Here is a 23,059-nt window from a genome sequence, read left to right as displayed (position 1 = left end):
TTTGTTCTAAAATCTATTTTGTCTGATATAATTATTGCTACCCCATTCTTTTTGCTCCATTTGCATAGAATATCATTTTCCACCCCTCCACTTTCAGTATGTGTGTGTCTTTAAGATCTAAAGTAAGTCTCCTTTAGGCAGCATATGGATTGGTCTTGTTGTCTCATCCATTCAGCCACACTATGTCTTTTGATTAGAGCATTTACCCCATTTATATTTAACACTATTATTAATAGGCATGTACTTACTGCCTTTTTGTTAATTGTTTTCTGGCTATATTTATAGTTTTTCTCTGCTCCTTTCTTCTGTCTCTTCCTTTGTAGTTTAATGACTTTCTTTAGTATTAAGCTTAGATTCCTTTCTCATTTTTTGTGTGTATCAATTAGACTTTGGTTTGTGGTTACCATGAGATTCCCATATAATAACCTATATATAGCAGTCTATTTTAATAGTCCTTAAAGTTTAACCACATTTTGAAAGCACTACATTTTTATTCTATCCCATTCCATATTTTATGTTTTTATGTCATATTTTATCCCATTTTGTGTATCCCTTACCATATTATTGTAGTTATAGTTGATTTTACTGATTTTGTCTTTTAACATTCATACTAGGTTTATAAGTGGTTAGCCCACTATCTTTACTGTATATTTACTTTTTGCAGTCAGATTTTTTTCCTCTCATAAATTTTTTATTTCTATTTAGGGCCTTTTATTTTTAGCTTAAAAAAGTCCCTTTAATAATTCTTTTAAGGTCAGTTCAGTGGTGATAAACTCCCTTAGCTTTTACTTGTCTAAGAAACTCTTTATCCTTCCTTCATTTCTGAATGATAATCTTGCCAGGTAGAGTACTCTGGTTGGATTATTTTTTCTTTCAGCACTTTCAGTATACCATACCACTTTCTTCTGGCCTTCAAAGTTTCTGCTGAAAACTAAGGTAATAACCTTCTGGGGTTTTCCTTGTATATAACCAGTTGTTTTCCTTTGTTGCTTTCAAGATCCTCTCTATAACTTTTGACATTTTAATTATAATGTGACTTGGTTGGATCTCTTTGGGTTCATCTTGTTTAGGGCTCACTTTAGGTTCATCTTCTTTGGGGATCTCTTTGGTTCCTGGACCTAGATGTCTGTTTCCTTTACCAGGTTAGGGAAGTTTCCAGCCATTAGTTCTTCTAGCAAGTTTTCTGCCCCTTTATCTCTCTCTTCTTCGGGGACTCCTATATGCAAATGTTATTATACTTGTAGTTTCACTGATCCCTGAGCTATCCTCATTTTTTTTTCTTTCCTATCTGAGTGATTTTCACTATTCTGTTTCCAAGTCACGGGTCTGCTGTCTGTATCATCTAGTCTCCTGCTGAAACTCTTTAGTGCATTTTTCAGTTCAGTTATTATATTTTTTAACTGTATGAGTTACTTGGTACTTTCTTCTTATTTTATACCTCTCTGTTGAAGTGTTCAGTGTGTTCATCCATTCTTCTGCCAACTTCAGTGAGCATCTTTATGACTATTACTTTGATGATTTATCAAATTTGTCAGATAAATTACTTATCTCTGCTTAATTAAGGTTGTGTGTGTGTAGTTTTATCTTGTTCCTTCATATGGAACATATTCCTTTATTTCCTCATTTTGCTTGATTTTCTCTGTTTCTGTGTATTTTGTGAAATAGTGATCTCTCTCCCTGTCTTTAAGGAGTGGTTCTATGTAAGACATAAATGTTATTTAACCTTGCTTTAGTTCTTGATTGTCTACTGAGCTGTCTCCCCAATTATTTCAGACCCATGGAGTCCAAAATCACAATCCTTCCTGACAACCTGAGCCTGGTGCTCAAGGGGCATTCTCTGTGTCTGAATATGCCCACTGGCTCTAGCAGGGTTACAAGAGTGATGGGGGGTGGTGGGGGGGAGACAGGATGGCTCACCTGCTGTATCTGACAAGCATGTGCAAGTGGTATAGAGGGGTTTGGGTTAGGTTTTTGTGTCGGTTGGAGCAGGACAAGTGAGGTGGGATAGGGGGTGGGGCTGTTCACCAAGTGCTGTTAGGCAGTTAGGAGGGTAAAAACATGATGCATGCCAGTACTGGTGCCAGCAAGGTAGAGGGAGGCTATAAAGATAGCATCTACCAGTGTTGAATACTCAGAGACTTCCAGCAGACTTTGGCCCATCTGGCAGGTGCTTTAAGTTTAGCAAGTAAATCTCCTCAACTATGGCCTAGGATTTTTCCAAACTGCTGGGTTTTTTGCACTGTGTCCCAGGGTGAATAGGTTTGCATGTGGGCACTTTGAAAGCAAAATATTTTCCCCTACAGCCCTGTGTTTCCCTTGAACATAATCCTCATTGGTTTTCAAAATGAGACACTTCAGGGGCTCATCTCTCTGGTCCAGGACTCAAAAGCTAGGGTCCCTGGTATGGGGCATAAACCATTTTTCTCCTTAGGGAGAAGCTCCATTTATATCTGTTTGTTTTTGTTTTTTGAGATCCCTCCTCATTGTGGGCAGGTATGGGGTTTCTGCTGAGAGTATGTTTCTGACTCTCCTATTCATCTTGGTATGGTGGTCCCTTTTATCTTTTGTTATCGAGGTGTTAAGCTAGTTCTCAGGTTCTTTACAGAGGGAATTAGTCCATATGTAGCTATATATTTGTTGTGTCTGTAGGAGGAAGTAAATTCAGAATCTTCCTAAGCCACCATCTTGAACCCTGATATGAATTAACTTTAGTTTTTTTTTTTTTTCTTCCCTGTAGTAGATGCTGTCAGTGCTCTGCCCATTTCCTCTGATATTTTGGGATGTTCTAACGTCAATTCTGTGCATGACAGTTGTTTTTTTTTTTTTTTTACCCCCTCAAACTACAGAAGCTCTATGTACACACCACATCAGAAGTGCTGACAAATTAACATCCCTATGGGAAAAGCCCTCAGCAAATAACTCATCAAATTTAGGGTTTGAGACATGTGTTTTATACCGTTTCCCTGAATGTGCTGGTGGTATTAAGCTCCAGTTATCCATGGTATTCACTAGCTTAATAAAGTATCTTTTATTGCTGTCATCCTTTTTCTGCATCACTTTTCCTTCCCAACCCTGCTCCCAAATAAACTACCTGAATTATTCTCTCACCATTACCTTATAGGGGAACTGCAACTAAGTTAGTCTGTACAAAAAAAATGATTCGGTAAATGGATTACTCACTGGCAAAATGGTTGCAAGGATTCTACTACTGGCAATGATTGGGGTAATGACAACCCCTGGATTCTAGAGTATCTAAATCACTAACATCCTTACCTATGGTAAACTAAGATGTCATAAGGTGGAGCTATTACATTAGTTTATGTAGTAACTCCAGGATTTGAGTGACACTGCAGTAGCAAAGGTAATTATAAGAAGAATGGTTACTGTTAAATGCTATCAATGCACTGAAAGAAAAAAAAAAAGATATACTCAACTCAGTAGCATCCAACTCAGGAGAATAGAGTGAAATAAAGGGCTTTTTTAAAAAATGCTATTTATAAAGATACTAATCTGTAGTGTAAAGGCAGTTAGGAATGCAAAGCAAGCTTAGGACCTGGTTGTGCAAGAAATAAAACTGCAGAGAAGAATGAATTCACAGCCTAGTTGTGTCTCTTAAATAAAGTCAGGCATATATATGGAAGGATCTAAGACTCAGAGAAGGAGATGAATGGAAATCTTTGAGAACCTGAATCCCCAGATTTTCCTAAAATGTGTGGGCCTGCAGAAATAGCTCATTCACCTTTGCTAAAGGACAACAGCCTCCTTTTGCCTGGGGAATATTCCGTGGCTTTTTCTCAGGTAGATATCTGGTAAGATGAGGCCAGCCTTCTTCAAGATCTTTTTCCACCTTCTTCAAGGCTTCTAGGCCAACAAGTACAGTTAATTCTCAGTGTAACCCAATTATAAAAGTACTCCCCCTTCACTGGGAGGGAAGGGATTACTGATCAAAAGAACTATAAGCCCTGGCTCATATGTATAGGCAGAATTGTGAAATGATGCCTGGGAATAGATCTCAAGACAATTAGACAAGGAAGGGCATAATATAAGGCCAGATAAAAGAGAGTTGTTTAATATGGGACCCTTCATCTGTGACCTGGAATTTAATGACACCTAGAGTGGTCATTACATGCTGTTAGGATGTTTAGGATACTTATTCAAAGCAGGGATTAGGGGAGAGGGTGATAATAATCTAGGGTAAAAAAGGTAAAACTACCTATGACAAGTTTTGATGAAGGGATCAAAACTTCAGAGAGATAAACATACAACACGAGCTGCATTAAATAACAGTAAAGAATCCACCAGTTGACTATATTCCTGGGACAGCCCTAAAGACACATTTCCCTATAGCCAAAAGGAATGTGCTAATGAGAATAGCCTCATCTTCAGAAACTCAGTTGGGATTTATAGACCAGATCTGAAAGTGGAGTTGGAGGTCCGCTTATGAAACTGGTTCCCTAGCTAGAATGGTAATGATGGGATTTTGGAATAGCAGCAGCCAGATGGTAACACTTAAATGTAAGATGAAAGGTGGATGTAATTGTTCTAAGTGCCAAAATGGGCAGCCAAGCTTGAATGGCAATCAGAAGAAATGCACATGCAGGGATCTGTGGCATTGGCTAAAAGATCATGATGTTCTAAGAAATGAGATAGCTGAGACACCATGCCAGCATTGTTCGATATCAAAACCAAGGAATTTCAAGACCAGAACACATCAAAGCTAATATCAGTACTGACAGTGAAGTTATTATACCAGACCCACATTCTGCACTACAATATTTCTCATACCCCAAGCCAATCAACTAAATAGCAGGCCAAGTCCCTTTGAGAAAAATATCTATAACACCAGAGAGGATATCACAGGTTCTAGGGAATCAACACATACTCCAAGAAGTCCTCAACCAAAGGATTCTAGAAAATTAGTTTACAAATATGGCAGGTCACTTGTGTCCAGTGGCAGATAACCCCAAGGTAATTCCCAAAGACATTTCTTGTCTTTTTTTTTTCAGAGTCTGTTTATTTTTGGGTTTTAAGATCTCTGCAAACCTTGCCAAAATGAAATAATTATTTTAACTTTTTTGCTCCTTTGTCTTTTCTACCTTGCTTATCATCTTCTTCCCTACTATATCTCTATCCATCCAAATTCTACTCATACTTCAAGAAACTTACAAAGGCTACATATTAAAGCTTCTTTAATCACCCCAAGTAGAGTTTTGCTCCTGGTTTCATGAGCAATGTAATCATTACTGGAAAAAAACAAAAAACAAAAACATAATATTCAGGCCAAGGATTCCATATTTTCACAATACCATTTAGTGCTATGTTGACAGGAACTTAACAAGTGATTAAAATTTAATAACTTCTATTATTCTTTGTAGTTACGAGGCACTCAAGGCCATAATGCATTCCCCATTACAGATTCTTTACATTGAGAAACTGGAAGAATTTCATTAAAATTAAGTAAAGCACGCTTCTGCATATATGAAAAGATCCAGAAACTAGAGGTCCCATTTTGTATGTTCATTTGGTTCAAATTTTCAAAATTAAATTGAGAACCTCTGTGTGTAACATGGTAATGTCCTTAGCCATCCAACACTGCCAACACTTACTTTTTCTCCTCTTAATATCTCCAAATACTCTTCAACTTCATAGACTCTCTCCCTTTGGAGATCCACCAAAACCATTGATCCACCAAAACCATTTGATCCACCAAAACCATTTGATCCACCAAAACCATTGCATTGCTGTTATCCAAATTCCTTTTAATGACTCTTTGTTATTTTCCAAATCACTCTGCACATTATTCCTCCTCTGTTCAATACACTTACAGTTAGATCCAGAAGTATTTTATTTCATTCAGTTTCTATTTTTCTCATCACTGACTCAAATTTTCTACACTCGTATTTTCTCTCTTGAACTGGGTTTGTGGAATTACCTGAACAATTTTTTTCTTCTTTTTTATAAAATTTTATTTTCATGCCCTCCTGATCACAAGGACAATTCTCCTGCCAAATTAATTCATTCAGGTCTTTACAAAACGTGTCTTCTAGCTTTCCAGGAACCCTTCTGTATGGAATTCTAAGTTCTGTCACCCACTGTTTACTTAACATATCTTCTTTTCATTCCAAAGTCATAACATTCAACTAGAAGGAATTAAAAAAAAAAAAAAAAAAAAAGCTAACAGAGTCCATCAGATTTCCTCCCAGAATCTCAAAAAGCTAAGAGCTGTTTCCCAGCTTTGGGTTAAGTGCATTATTTGTATTCATTTGAATTATGTTGGGTTAGAAGCAGTCTAGTGAGTTCAATGGGTCATAGCTATCAGAATATGCTTAAACTTTGTGATTCACTCATCAGGATTACTTACTGTCACCTATGTCATCACCTCTTATTAGCAGTTTCTCAATAACCTTCGAGGAAAGAAATTTTGCTTCTAATTACCAATATCTAAGCCATTTCTCTGTATATAAATTGCTATTTCTTCAGAAGGTTTAGGAAGGCACTTGTAAAGAAGTGCATATGTATTGAGTAATGTTCTAAAATTTATTTTCATGTTCTTTTTAAAGCATGGAACATTTTTCCATTTAGCAACCTTTGACACTAACCTGCTGAAACATTTGCTCAGAAATGTAGAGGGCATGTTTACCCCATTTCCTACTGAATACTAATTCACATAACTACGAAAAAAGCATGTATTTTAAATATTTTTATCCCTTAGAGCTACCAACAAATGATTCTTCAGCTGATTTCTTCAAAACACTTTTCATATCACACAAACACAGTCTGTACTTGCTCTTACTTATAACACTTTTCAAGTGACTCCTATATTTTAATTAAAGTGCACTCATCTGAAAAAGTCATTAGCATAATGTGTAAGAAGGTGGGAAATACTAGATTTACTAACATGGATAATAAAATGAGTGTTGTTCATTATATACCTTTTTAAATAATTGAACTCTGTCTGTGATGGTTAAAATAAAGATTATTCAATAAAAAGTACCACTCAACCCTTATTTCTTAAAATTTCTGCCTGCTTCTATAAATTCACACCATAGTATCTTTTTCTTAGGTCACGTATTCCTTTTGCCATTAATCTTGAAATTTACCAAAAATGAGTTAAGGGACTGGGAAACTGATACAAGTATTAAAAAACAAAACAAAACAAAACAAAACAATCCAGGGCTCCTGGGTGGCTCAGTCAGATTAAACATCTGACTCTTGATTTTAGCTCAGGTCACAATCTCATGGTTTGTGAGATCGAGCCCCAGGTCAGGCTCCACACTGACATCATGGAGTCTCCTTGAGACTCTCCTCTCCCTCTCTCTTTGCCCTTCCCCCGCTTGCATGTGTGGTCCCCTGTTCTCTCTCAAAATAAATAAATAAATAAATAAATAAATAAATAAATAAATAAATAAACTTAAAAAAATAAATAAAATAGAACTAATCCTAACTTCCACAAGTTAAGTGGAAATTCTTCACATACCAAAACTGCTTCCCTTCTGCCTCCATGGAAAACATACAGTACTAAATACTTTAAATATTTTTTGCATAGACATTGAAAAACCATAAACAGTATGAATATCAAGTCTATTCACATGTATGAATAAAACTCATTAAAATACAAGGAGCCTGAATATATGTAACCGATATAACATGTCCATGGATAAAAACACTCATTATTATAAAGATACATATAATCCATCTTTGAAAGATACCTTGTCAGCACATATCAAATTTAAATTTTTATACCCTTTGATGTAGTATGTCTACTTTTAGAAATATGCTATAGAAATACATCATAAGAATGTTCACTGGGAAGTACTTCTATTAGGGAAAAATTAGAAACAAATGAAAGATCTATAATAGGTCAATGGATAAATTATGGTTGATTTATACTTTAGAATACATAGAAATGTTAATACAGCTCATTAAACATTCATATAATTCAATAATTCATTCAATAAATATTTTTTAAGAACCTATTATGTGTCAGATAGTGTTCTATTTAGGGCACACAACAGTGAAAATATAAGATAAACTCTTTGCTTTCACAGAATGTTTATTAGGTGATAGCTTATTTTGAAGGAAATTAAGAAGAAACATTATGAAATATCACTGGTGAAAACTGCTATAGAGAAAAATAAAGTGAAGTAAGGTAAGGGGGCAGTGAGTGAAAGAGAAAGGTTTTCTTTTATAGAAGATAACCAAGTGATATCTGAAACTTAACTGAGGGGGCAAGACAAGAAGAAATATGGGGGAAGAGCATGAAAGGAGTAGGAAATAGATCAAATTGCATGAGTTGGGAGGAAGCACAACTTATTTGAGAAACAGCAAGGGGCCAGTGTGACTGGAGTTCAGTGTGCAAGGCAGGGAGTGGTAAAGAAATGAATTCAAAGAGAAAGCTGAGAAGAAAGACCACTAAGACTCAAGCAGGCATTAGAAGATTTTGACTTCCCCTCTTAATAAGATTTCAAATGACTGGAAGGTTTTGTCATGAGCAATGACGAGATCTGGCTTACATTTTAAGTGGGTCATTCTGGTTATATGGATAATAGGCTGCAGAAGGCAAGTGAAGGAGGGTATCAGTGAATATGCTATTGAAATAGTTCAAGTGAGAGGAGATTAAAATAGCATCTAGATTAAAATAGCAGCAGTAAATGGATACTAGATATCTTTTTAAGGCTGACCTGATAGGACTTGCTAATCATTGGGATATGGAGTGAGGTATAAGAGAGCAGGAATGACAAGTATGAGATGTATCAGCACATGCTGATACAGAAGGTTGCCCATGATGTTATCAAGGGAGAGTGAAGAAATCTGCCTAAAACTGTGCAGAACCGGACCATTAAAAAAAGGGACGGGGCCTGGAAAGATAGATACATATAAAGGGAATTTTCAACTTTTACTGTTTGTGGGCCCTGTTCCTGGGCTCCCTGGGAAGCTATACTTTAACATTTAGCAAGGCCAAAATGACTTCATGAAACCTCAAAGCATGGGCTCTATTTCTGCCCCAGGCACTAACTGTACATGTGCTTAAAGAAAATAACCAAAAGGAGCATTCTAAATACAAAAGATAAAAAGTAAGAGACTTCCCTGGTTCCCATAAGATTAGAGTCATACATCCCTGAACACAGTAGAAACTTAAGGTCTGCAAATTTCTGAAAAAGGTCTTTATGTAATAATTTGTAAATTTTAATTTAAAAAAAAACGTATATGGCCCTACACCAAACGTTCCCTTCCCAGAGCAGTCACTTAGGCTCAAACAAAACTTTCTTCCATTTTTTTTTTTAGAAATTCTTTTTTTTTAATGTTTTATTTATTTTTGAGAGAGGGGTGGGTAGGGGCAGAGAGAGAGGGAGACACAGAATCCCAAGCAGGCTCCAGGCTCTGAGCTGTTAGCACAGAGCCCGAGGTGGGGCTCAAACCCATGAACTGTGAGATCATGACCTGAGCCAAAGTTGGACACTTAACCGACTGAGCAACCCAGGCACCCCATAGAAATTTTAAAATGTTTGTTTATTTTGCATCAACAATACTAAGTTTTAATAGTAGTTAACTCTAATAGAGGAAGTGGGAGCTAAAAACTTCACATTTTTTTACTTCGTGGTCTTTGATATCATTTGAGTACTTTATTATTAACATATAATTTGTATAATATTTAAAGTAATTTTAAAATTGTTTCTGTAGTGAAAGGAGAGATGATAAAATGAGCCTTAAAATTAGAAGTGACTATAGTTCTGATAATTCATTTATAATATTCAGTAATGTAAATACTAAATTATTTACAAATACAACTTCTCAATAGTGATTTAATAATTTGAAATGTAAATCCTGTACTTTATTTTTCAATGATATAAATGAATTTCCAAATGCAATTTCTTGTTAAAAAATTAAATATTTGATTGGCATACAACAAAGCATGGCAAACCTAAGTTACATGGTATGGTGGAAAACAGAGGCTATGGAAAATCCAGAAAATCCTGAATTCAAATACTGACCCTGATACTAAATAGAAAGTAAGTTTAGAAAACATATCTATTATGTACTAGTCACTGTGCTCAGTGGTGCTTACCAGGCTATTCAACTAACGCTCCAACCATAACAAGCTCACCTTCTTGTCTGGAGGGGGGTATGAGAGGATGCTAAATGATGACAGTCTATGCCTGGTATAGTGTGGAAGAATGGGGACAAGTACTCAGCTTGGGTAATAAAAAAGGATGAAGTGTTCCGAGAATCTTAGCTTCTAGGATTAGGGCTACTCCCTTTTCTGCCTTTAGCTCAAACCATGTAAACCATAATTTCCTAGGTTGCTAAGAAATAGTAAGTCAACCCTACTCTTTAATTCCTATCTTCACCAGAGACCATGCTATGTTTCCTGACTACCTCAGGTCACAGAGATCTCTTTTTTCTAAAATGCTATAAATGTATGGACTATGATACCAAGTTTGCATTTATAATGTACTCAGTGCACAGTTTTCTGTCTTTGTAAATAAAGGAATGAGTTTCGGCTTAGGTCATGATCTTGTGGTTGCTGAGTTCAAACCCTGCATCAGGTTCTATGCTGACAGTGCTGAGCTTGGAGCCTGCTTTGGATTCTGTGTCTCCCTTTCTGTCTGCCCCTCCCTGGCTCAGGGCTAAGGCTCTGTCTCTGTCTCTCTCAAAAATAAATAATAAATAAATAAAATAAAACTGAGGTCAGCCTAGATAGAACTTCATTAGTTAAAAGACACTGAATGAAAAGGACATTATTTTAGGAAGTGAAGGACACAAATATTTTAATGTTAAGACCATTAAATTTTGAATATAAAGCATCTAATGTTAAGATTGAATTTCCAGTAGTCAATGTGGATTATGGGGTGAGGCTCAGATAAAATTTCAGGGCAACAGAAAATATTTTGATTAATATCTAGCCTTCTATGATTATGGTAGCCACAGATAACATGTTCTAGAGGCAGTAAGTTTAAGCAGTAGAGGAAAAATGGAGGAGAAAGCACTAAACACACTGATATTTAAATAGTAGGGACAGAAAAGAAAAAAAAAATACAATTTAAAATTGTGTGCGCATAGAGTCAAACATTTCAGCAGTTAATTCTCCTCATGCCTCTTTCCTTCTTTCCTTTTTAATGTTTTTTAGTCATTAAAATTGTTACCTATTTTAATCCTATATCATTCTCTTATAATCCCAATAATTATAGAGGTTTAATGTCATGTGCTATACTAATAGATAGTACTATTTAGCATTTAGTTTAATTTAATCATTTAATTCTCAAAATAATCCCGTGAAGTCATTAATTATTATGAACCAAATCTTACTACATAGAAACTGAGGCATAGAGTGGTTAGGTAATATCCCCAAAGTGACACAATAAATAATGGAACAGAGTTTTCAATCCATAGCCCACCTTCTCATTAACTACATTACTTCTATATATTTCATATCATTTATTGCCAGTAGTTACTTTTGTTTCATGTTATCATTTTCACTTTAATCACGTTAGTTAAATTCTATAATTATATTTAAAAGAAGTGAAAACCATCTACAACTCCTCTCTGTTAATCTGTAACTTGGCCAGATTCTCATTTATATTGGACCTGGAGTATACCTATGAATAAACAGCAGTGTTCTTGGTTTTGAATTAATAATCAAGTGCAACAGGCATAATAATCCGACACCAAAGTTTCATGTAACACCATCTTTGTTTGGTGTTATGACAGTATGTAGGGCACACAACAAAATTCCATACATAGCAAGAGGCAAGAGCATAGCATGGCCTCCAAATGTCCCACTCACTCATAATTCAGCACACACAGTCAAAAGAGGCAATGCAGGGTGTGTGAAGACAACCTCATTTCAGAAAACCAATCAGCACTAGGGCCCCTGAAGCTTTTACACCTTGCTCTAATCCTCTGAGTATCAATATTGGTAATTATTACCCAGTAAGCCACCTCAACAATCGGTACAGGTATTTGGTTTAAAAAGTAACTTGGTCAGATTCTCATTTATCTTGGATCTGGTATATACTACAAATTCCTTGAATTTGTGGTATAAGGAGGCTTTCCGGAGATAGAGAAAAGATGACTAACCAGGTATTCATACTTTCTTCCATGTTATAATTTGTAACATGAAATTATTTCATTTAATTAATATTTATTAAAATGTAATTACATGTTAAATGCTTATTGACTTTTTCTTAAAATTTAATTGATTTTTAAGATATTTAACCTCTTCTAACTTTCAGGGAAGCAAAGTAACATCAAAGTAAAATCTTACTGATTTGCTACATTTTCCTATAGGTTAAAGAGTGTACTGATCCCTAATATTTGAAATATATTTTAAAATATCCAAAATACCTAAACTTACACCAAAGTCAAATATGAACTATAACAGAATACAGACTGAGTAGTCACAAAATATTTTAGTTTCATGGTGTCTGGGTAGCTCAGTCAGTTAAGAGTCTGACTAATTTGTGGATTAAGCCCTGTGTCGGGCTCTGCACTGACAGACAGCCTGAAGCCTGCTTGGGGTTCTCTCTCCCCTTCTCCCTCTGCCCCTCCTCTGCCTTCTCTCTCTCTCTCACTCTCTCTCTCTCAAAATAAATAAATAAACATTAAAAAATGTCTTAAGTTTCTTTTGTGTGGTAGTTGACAAGCAATAACAGAAAATGTCCTTGATGTCTTATAGGACATACCAAGCATATAAAGTACATACAAAAGCAACTGATCTTTAAACAACCTAATTTTTAAATGAGTATGTCTATTTTAAGAAACACACAAGTTATATTTTACCAAAGTACAAATGAAAATCCCAATTTTTGCCCTCATACTATTTTAAAGTGGTTGGGAAAAATTATCTAAAACATGTACAGATTTTCATTTTTTTTAAATCACATGAAGAACTTTATTGAGAAAATGTTGACTTATTACAGTTTTGCTCTATATTTTCTTTTCTCCATGTACATTTTGGAGGCTGATATTATTTCCTGGGCATCAGAATCATAATCGTTTTAATAATTGCAAATTTGCTCTCCTTCACTTTTCTGCAGCCTTTAAGATATGCTTAAAGTTCTCAATTTAAATCTATTGATTTTATTAGTAATTATAGATTCATATATTTTTCATCATTTATAGATATAAATCTGTAAGTACAGCTTTGTGCTGCACTGATTTTTACATTTTTTTTTTCACTTAACCCTCAAAAAATCTACAAAGTTTAGGTAACATTATTTTTGTTATTTTAGATAAGAAAACTAAATATGGAATTGTTAAGTGCTCTGATAGTCATACAGATCTATATTCTAATTTTTTTCAGGCTGGGAGTATATGCTACTTACTAGAATAAGTTGAGAACCTATCCTAATTCCAATATCTGGCTTACACAACCTTCATTAGCCTTGGTCATATACAAGTTAGCTGCTCATTCTATTTGTCCACATGTATAATTCAGACAATATAGGGCAAGTGAAAATTATTTCATTTCAGGGAACCCATCAGCTCTGGGGATCCATACTGGACAACACAGGCCTGTAAGTAGAATAGACTCTTAGGGGGGATGGTAAATATGGAATCACAAAATCTACTTAGCGCTTGCTATTTCTACTAATCCAAGGGAAAGGTGATCCTATCATGGACCAGAGTGGTTACAATAATGGTTTTAAAAGGCAATCAAGAAACAGACTCTTAACTATGGAAAACAAATTGATCATTACCAGAGGGGAGGTGAGGTGGGGGGATGGGTTAAATAGGTGATGGGGATTAAGGAGTGTACTTGTTGTGATGAGCACTAGGTATTGTATGGAAGCTTTGAATCACTATACTGTACACATGAAAATAATATTACATTGTATGCTAACTAACTGGAATTTAAATAAAAACTTAAAAATAAATAAAATTAAAATTTTATTTTAAAAGAAAAACTTCTGTACATATTTATAAAGGAAAGCCACAGAAATTTGCCATTGAACCCATTGTAAAGTTTGAGGGAAATGTTAAGTCAAATATGACTCCAAGTTTTTGTTTAGAATTACTGGAATGCTGGATCTCCCTTTTATGAAACAGCGATTACTGTGGAAGGAACAGGAAGAGGTGGATAATAAGGAGTTCAGATTTGCATAAGTTATATAAGATGCCTGACAGACATCCAAGCTGAGCAGGTACAATTCTGGATGCACAAGTCTGAGTTCAGAGGAGAAATCTAGGCTGGAATATAAATTCAGGATTTAGTTAATATAAAGTCTTAAGGCTCAATAAAACCACATGGAGACTAAATGGCAATATAAGAGTCAAGTTACTGATCCTTGGAGGAGAAATCAACCAAGGAAATAGAAAACATAAGAAAAGAAACAAAATAGAGTGATGTTACGAAAACCAACTGATATAATTGTTTCAAAAAAGAGGTAACTATTATATATGATTAATGCTGTTGATAGCTCATGTAAGACAAAGGCTGCCAAATTTGACAATGTGAGCATTATAGGTGATCTTAAGTTGAGTTCTTTTGGCAGAACAGTTGGACAAAAATCAGATTGGAATGGTTTTGTGAGAAAAGATGGGGAATACAGATAGCTCTTTCATGGAGAAGTAATGAGATAATATATAGATAATTGTTCAAGGATTTTTTAGAGAAGTGTATAGCAGCTTAAGGGGATGAACATATGGCAGTATATTTATATGGACACATATATAATACAATTACAATTGATAATGCATTAGATTAATACTACTAATATTAAAGAATACATATCATGAATTGCATAATTCACCTTGCTTATATTTCAATGATAATTTCCCAAATCTTAAATTCACTTTCTTTGTTATCTCCTTTATGTTAATAGTTAATTTTTATAGTTTATTCCCCAGGAAAATAAAGATTTCTAGCTCACCTTTCATCTACAATTTTTAATATGATTATGTGCATACATATATATGTATGTGTACATATATAAATATATACACACACCTGTATGTATACTCACACACAGATATAAATATGGTCTGTACTGTGAGACAAAATGACAGGTTTAAACTAAATTATCTCTTAGTCCCCAGACTATTTCTAAAGGACTATAATCCTTTCTTACAGCCTCTCCAGAGACTTGCTTCATTCATTGAGAGCAGTTATGCAGAGAGCTATTGCTAAACTTCACCTGTCACTATAAACTCCTAAATGTGATCTACTTATGACCCATTCTTCTTGACTAGGAAAAAAATATCTTTGGCACTTCAATTAAAATTATTTATTGATTAATAAGATTAGTTATTTTTTTCTCTATCTCAATCTGTTAGAAAATTTTGTTCCTTGGTCCATTTTTCTCTTAACAATTGTTGCCTCTTTTCAGTTTTGCTAATCCATACTATAAAGAAGTTAGAGCAGCTAAATTTGTCAATGATGCTCTCATTATAAAAAATAAAGAACCCAGGGCGCCTGAGAGGCTCAGTCGGTTAAGCATCTGACTTTGGCTCAGGTCATGATCTCATGGTTTGTGGGTTTGAGCCCTGCATCCAGCTCTGTGCTGACAGATCAGAGCCTGGAGCCTCCTACAGATTCTGTCTTCCTCTCCCTCTCTGCCCCTCCCTCACTAGTGCTCTGTTTCTCTTTCTCTCTCAAAACTAAATAAAAATATTTAAATAAAATAAAATAAAATAACCCTACATTATTCCTTACTTTAGGGTTTATGTTTTTCCTTCCTTTAGGGTTATTTTTATTATTACTTATTTTATGTAGGCTGATACTAAACAGTTCATTTTCATTGAATGTTTACTCAATGCAACATGAGAAAGTTAGAATTTTTTAAAATATGATTTGGACCACCATTCTAATCTGTCCAAAATAGCAATCTGTTAGACCATTAAGAAAAGACAGTAGCCACATATGCCAAAGTTGCTTTACAGTTTCCAGGCAGATGAACCCATAAATGATTCTGAAATTAATAAACACAACATATTAGGAATCAATAGCCTATTTTATATATAAAGCATGTTTTTAGGCCAAGTATTTTTTTTAAATTTTGCATTTGTACATTTAGTTCTATCAACAAACCTGCTATGTAATTAATATTTTATAATCAATTTATCTCACTTCATAGGAGACAGAAACATAATGATACATTGACATATGATCACTTCTATCAAGGAGTTTACAACTGAATACTAGGGAAAGAAGAACAAGAGTAACAAAACAAAATCCCCTGAAATAATAATTGTAATACAAGGCAAATGAGAGGAAAGCTTTAAACCACGTATAGGTTACTGTATATTTTTCTGTGAAAAAGTTGGCAAGAGAACTATAAACAATTAGAAAGATACCTCAAACTTTAGAAGTAACATGCTGGGATTAAGTTGACATGTAGACATATACCACTGTAATATTACCTTACACACATGCAAAGATAATTCCTACTTTTGTGCACTTATTTCAGAATTAAACTGCCAGTGGTATAACCTATTGCTTTTCTTAGATCTTTTATTTAAAAATTAACCTCATTTATTATGTTCCCATAGTTAAATTATGTTTTTTATTCTTTATTAATATATTTTTTTGATTATTGCTAGGTGATTATATCTTTAAAAAGGCTTGAATGTGTGTGTGTGTGTGTGTGTGTGTGTGTGTGTGTGTGTAGAGGTGCACCATTCCTGGAAGTACTGCAATAACAGATCAATGCACAGGAATGGATGGAGCAAGCTACTATGCCCCCTCCCTCCTCCAAAAATCTATTTAATATATTATCTTTAAATATAGGACATATCAGATACTAAACTAATAAGAACAAATACTACACATGATTTAGCCAAAAGGCCAAGAAGCAATTGACTGTTTTTAAAAAAATACGTCAGTTACAATTACAATTTGCAACTTCTATTCATGGAATTACTATCTCACACACACACACACCCCACATTCAAGCCTTTTTAAAGATATAATCACCTAGCAATAATCAAAAAAATATATTAATAAAGAATGAAAAACATAATTTAACTATGGGAGCATAATAAATGAGGTTAATTTTTAAATAAAAGATCTAAGAAAAGCTATAGGCTATACCACTGACAGTTTAATTCTGAAATAAGTGCACAGAAGTAGGAATTATCTTTGCATGTGTGAAATGTATCATTTCTCTTTATTGCAATTGCATTTCAATAACCTGAGTAGAGATTCATTATATTTCAAAATATACAAAATCTGAAATTTAGGTTCTGAGATTAGTCTTATGAAAAAATGCCCTTTTATGTTCATTTTGCTAACTCACTGACCTGTATCTCCAGAGTCCACCCAGATACAGAGAATTAACAACCTTATATGAATATTTAGTTACGTTTAAAGTTTCACTTAGAATTAAGAGCGATAATATATACTGAGCTCGAGGTATTAGAAAAAAGAGCATTATAGAACTATCTACTGCCATTTATGTAGTATATACAGAAGTGCTTGAAAAAGTTGATATCATTTTTATAATAATTTAACATTAAACTCTAGTATAATGGATTAAAAACAGCTTGATATTTTTATAGTATGGATAAAACAGAACCATGATTTTTTTAATTAGCTAATTTTGCATACTTTAAAACCATTACATTTCAAAAATATTTTTGAGAAGCCAGATGTTTTCCACTTCATTTTTAAAAAATGAAGAAACAAATGTTAAGTTCAAACTAAAAGTATAGACTTTTTCATGTACTCAACTCTGGGGCCTAAAAAGACAAACTGCCAAATAGGAAAAAAAGTCTTTCTACTTAAAAATATATGTTATTAAGGAATATGCTGTTTTCCTAGAAACTTTTCCAACCTGGCTCCTATGGAGCTGCAGCATGTACATCCAGAGGAGAAGTAACATCAGGGTCTGGTGAGGTGGTCTCTTCAGTGCCTTCTCGAATTTTCCCCCCTTTTAGCAGTGTTGGAAATAGGTCTGGAAAAGCATAGGAAAGCTATATCAAATTTTCCTTATGAGGTTTTTTCCATACTGTTTTAGCAACTTTGCATGGTGAAGGTGTTATATGGTATGACACACGTATTCATTTTCACTAATGAGTGCTCTCATGTAAAATTAACAATATGCTCAAGAAAAATATAATTACATTGTATTAATTCAAATCAGGCTATATTTGAAATTATGCTTGTGTGAGTCAGATCAGAAACATCCTTAGAACTACACACACATAAAAATGATTTCTAAGAAAAACTGAAGTATTTAGGGTGGTATCCTTTATAAAAAATGAAATATGATGCTTTAGGACAATATAAAACTTTTGATATGTTATCTTTATAAGCTACATTTTCAAAAATATTTAAATAGTATATGGCCCTATACAGTCCAGAAAAAATGAAATGCATTGTTTAATGATGATAAATAAGAATCATTTCCATGTGTACTAATAATTTTACATACATATGTCACATATATATGAAATAGTTATATATTTGTGTTTATCGAAAATGAAAGTATCACTAATTACATTTCTAATGAATTGAATGAAAAAGATAAGATTATATGTTGGCAAATATATATATCATCTTTAGTTTGTTGAAATGATCAGCATAATTAGTTACAACATGAAAAATATATTTTGATTTGATTCTTCCCCAGTATTAACTACCTGGCATGTAGTAAAACTATTGGATGATTTAGTTATAGTTGTTTTCTAAAATCCATAAAAACGTTGGTAATGTGGGTATTATCTTCTGGTTTAGTGAAAACGAACATAGTAATAAATATTTAAAGAAGAGAGGTTGCTAAAACAGTAACTATTAATCTAAATACTCAATGTTACTGGATTAAACTTTACAAGGCTTGGATGGACACTAGAGAGCCAATACATTTGAATTTCTGTAGTATGATTGAAAGTGGATATAAATTGCAAACAGTATCACCATTTTTTATAGTGCTAGTATACTGAAAAAACAAGTAATGGAGAATACTTTTATAATGCTAGGAACCAATACAATATCTAAAATGATCATATTTAAAGGATTTTTTGGGAGGCACCTGGGTGGCTTAGTCGGTTAAGCCTCCGACTTTGGCTCAGGACATGATCTCGAGGTTCATGGGTTTGAGCCCCACACTGGGCTCAGCGCTGACAGTACAGAGCCTGCTTGGGATTCTCTCTCTCTCTGCCCCTCCCCCGCTTATACACGGTCTCTCTCTCTCTCTCTCTCTCCCTTTCTCTCACTCTCTCTCTCAAAATATATAAATAAACTTTATAATAATGAATAAATAAAAATAAAGGATTTTTGTGGGGAGCACCTGGATGGCATAGTCAGTTACACATCTGACTCTTGATTTTGGCTCAGAGCACGATCCCATGGTTTATGAGACTGAGCCCTATGTCAGGCTCTGTGCTGACAGTGCAGAGCCTGCTTGGGATTTTCTCTCTCTCTCTCTCTCTCTCTTTCTCTCTCTCTCTCTCTCTCTCTCTCTCAAAATAAACATTTTCTAGCTGATGTTTTCATATTTAGGATTGATGGTCCTTTAGGAAAAAGACATTTGAATTATTTAATTGTTTTATGGTACTTAAATTTGTTAATACTTATTTCAATGTCATTTGCCTTCCCACTTGTGTACTCTTAAATTTATAACTTTATCTAAAATTCACTAATACTTGAAAACAATGTAAATTAATATGAATACTATAAGTTAATTTCTACAAATATTCTTATATCCACTTACCATATGACTGTGACATAGTTATACATATAGTGAAATTACAGTTACACAATATGTAGTTTGCTTAATGAAACACAAAATCAGTAGAATTGTCTATTTCTGCTTGATATTGATATATTTTGTTGGATTATTCTAGGAATCTGTATTTGGTTATTTTGAAACACATTTCAAAAATAATAAGGTATGCTGAAAAAATTGACTCTAAAAAACAAATGATAATTTACAACTAAGATAATAAAACTCAAATGTGTTAATATAATTTATTTAATAATAATGACAGAATAAAATTAGAATTAACCTTTAAGAATAAACTCTAAAAACAAAAATGAAGACCAAAGCTTGATTCAAGGAAGGAAAATCTGATAGAAATTAATACTGTCCTGTGACTTAAATTTAAGTTAAAAATCACAATAGTCTATTTATAAACATCCGTCTTTGTGGCTTAAATGTGTGCAAATTTATTTCTCCCTGTGGGAAAAGAACTCATTAAAACAGGGAAATATATTTCACATTTTGATAGAGAAGCTCTATTTAACTTACTCAGCATGAACAGAAAATACTGGATGGGGAACTGATGATTTAACAACAGAAACTTCTAAGGTGGAGGTGTTCACCAATACAATATTGCAAAGACTTAAGGAAAATCATATGTAATCAGAACACCTGATTATGAACAACAAGAAAACCTGCAGAATTGAAGGTATGTTCAGAGGCAACTTGCTGTGACAAAAACCTACAAAATAGAAGCTGTGTTGTCTTTAAGATAAGCTATAACATAAGCAAATAAAATCTTTCCAAGATATCTACAAAAATAAGAGTTCACAGAGTTCCCAAGTGTTCATTAAGTATTCAATTTAAATATGTCTTTTAAATTTGAAGGTGCCAAAGTTAAAACATACAACAATAATAAAATTAGTTTGATTTTCACAAATTCCTGGCTAATAGGTTGGCACTTTGCATAAGCAAGAAGAATTCAAAACGAAAAGAGCGAACTATGAAAGAAAAAGAAAAAAAAAAAAAAATGAACCAGGGCAAAGTTTGGTCTGAACAAAAGCACAGTCTAAGAGAAACATGTTCAAAGTTATGACAGATAAACCAGGCATATTATAGAGGTGAAACTAGTAAAAACTTCATTTTCCATGATTTAGTAATGAAATACAGGGTTCATAAATGGCAAATTATTTTTTCTTCCTGGAAGATTATTACATCACATAAATAGACATGCCACACATATGTACTAATTGATATAAGCAAAATTTTAAATATCAAATTGTTTTAGGCAATTTCAGCCAATGTCTTATAAGAGATTGAGTATGAACTTCAGTTTAAAGGAAAGAAAGTGAAATTTTCTAAGTATATAGATCCTCAAGTATTAAGATGAGTAAGCAGAAGAATGGTAGCAGCTCATGAACATCCTTAATTATAAACTTCATTATAGCATAAATAAAGATTAATACAATTATTCAGTTATTAAATAAAGGGTTTTAAAGTTCCCAGTGAGTATCTAATTAGCTTAGAGAGCAATAAAGAATGAATAGAAAACAACTGGTAAGGTTACATGGAGGGACTAAGACGAATCTGAATTTATTGAAGACATGCAAAATAATTTTGCACAGCATCAGGAAGAAATGAGAGAACTATAATAACAAAAAAGAATTCCTCAGTGAAACAAATTATGGGAAACCTGAGAATCAGATTTAAGTGTTGTCTGCATGTTTGTGTTGGATTATTTATTTTTATAATTAAAAATATTTCAGTCTTTAAAATGCTATTTTAACTTAGGAAGGGTATGCTATTTACTTCCTTTTTTTTCGAAATTTTTAACGCTTATTCATTTTTGAGAGACAGAGTGCAAGCAGGGGTGGGGCAGAAAGAGAGGGAGACACAGAATCCGAAGCAGGCTTCAGGCTCTGAGCTGTAATCACAGAGCCCAACACAGGGCTTGAACTCATGAACCCTGAGATCATGACCTGAGCTGAAGTTGCATGCTTAATCGACTGAGCCACCCAGGTGCCCCGATATGCCTCTATTTTTTTTTTTTAATTTTTTTTTCAACGTTTATTTATTTTTAGGACAGAGAGAGACAGAGCATGAACGGGGGAGGGGCAGAGAGAGAGGGAGACACAGAATCGGAAACAGGCTCCAGGCTCTGAGCCATCAGCCCAGAGCCTGACGCGGGGCTCGAACTCACGGACCGCGAGATCGTGACCTGGCTGAAGTCGGACGCTTAACTGACTGCGCCACCCAGGCGCCCCAAATTTTGATGAAATACATCATGGGACATTTCTCCCCAGTGTACACTTTAGATAACAGTGGCCTATACTGAAAAATATAATATGTGGCAATAGGAGAGACTTATGGTAAAAAAATTACAAAGTTTTCTGTTGAGCTGCCATTGCAAATACTGGGATTCCCTCAGTACATTTGCAAATCTAACTCAATGGACATATTGAGTTTAGTAATGGGTAGGGATAAGAGATTATAAAAGTGCTTGCTGGTTTTGACATGCTTTCAGGTAAAAATAGTTAGTCCTTAAGTCCAGGGTATGAAAGGTCATTAACCTATCCCCACCTTTTGTTCCCCTTATGATACTGCTGATAGGGTGCAGCAATATCCTTGGAACCCTGGAATTTTCTACTCTCAATATAACCATCCTAGAATGATAACTCCAGTGCACTCCTGGTGAACTGCTTTTCTAGCCTAAAATAAAGGAAAAAAAATGTTCTAAGATTGAGTTTTGTTTGCTTGTACAGAATGGTATTAAAGATACCCATAACTTCCCAGAAAAGAAGAAATTAAAGAGAGATATATAAGAATATCTATGTATAGGGATGCCTGGGTGGCTCAGTTGGTTAAGCATGCTCTCTCTCGCTCTCTCTCAAATAAATAAACTTTAAAAATAAAGAATATTGGGCGCCTGGGTGGCTTACTTGGTTAAGCGTCTGACTTCAGCTCAAGTCATGATTTCACAGCTAGTGGGTTTGAGCCCCATGTAGGGCTCTGTGCTGACACCTCAGAGCCTGGAGCCTGCTTAGAATTCTGTGTCTCCCTTTCTCTGCCCCTCCCCCGCGCTCGCTCGCTCTCTCTCTCTCTCTCAAAAATAAACATTAAAAAATTTAAAAAAAAGAATATCTACATATACTTTTGGCAGAAGGTAAAAGTAACATGAAGTTTTGACAGGATGGCCAAGTGGGGGGAGGGGAACACCTCAAAAATATAGCCTCATAAGAGTCACAAATCTTAAAGGATAAATAAAATTTCACAAGTCCATGGTTTTAAATGTTACTATATTAGTTATTTAGAAAGACTATTAAAAAAACTACAAGGGCATGTCTTCAGCCTTTGATATAGGTAGGCTAGCTTCTGATAAATTGTCTTCTGCTAATAGTAAGAATAAACTCTGGGGAAAA

The 23,059-nt window shown here is 34.3% G+C and overlaps 1 protein-coding gene and 1 non-coding gene across 8 annotated transcripts in view; both read right to left on the bottom strand.

Moving 5' to 3' along the window:
• Positions 1–23,059, bottom strand: part of EPHA6 (EPH receptor A6) — an 868,006-nt gene that overhangs the window by 730,598 nt on the left and 114,349 nt on the right. For 2 of the 7 annotated variants that reach the window (XM_045501717.1, XM_045501718.1), the window contains exon 3: positions 17,775–17,894. The exons of the other annotated variants lie outside the window; for them this stretch is intronic. In XM_045501717.1, the coding sequence (XP_045357673.1) occupies positions 17,775–17,822 (48 nt within the window). In that variant the 5' untranslated portion in view covers positions 17,823–17,894. The remainder of the gene's footprint in view (positions 1–17,774; positions 17,895–23,059) is intronic. 7 annotated transcript variants of the gene reach the window in all.
• LOC123576325 lies at positions 16,608–16,798 on the bottom strand. Its single transcript, XR_006701329.1, has one exon. It is a non-coding gene; the product is annotated as a U2 spliceosomal RNA (small nuclear RNA).

This window comes from Leopardus geoffroyi, chromosome C2 (genome assembly GCF_018350155.1).
Source record: "Leopardus geoffroyi isolate Oge1 chromosome C2, O.geoffroyi_Oge1_pat1.0, whole genome shotgun sequence".
NCBI lineage: Eukaryota > Metazoa > Chordata > Mammalia > Carnivora > Felidae > Leopardus > Leopardus geoffroyi.
The sequence above is the reverse complement of the archived record's forward strand: the minus strand, read 5'-3'. Positions and strand labels throughout refer to the sequence as shown.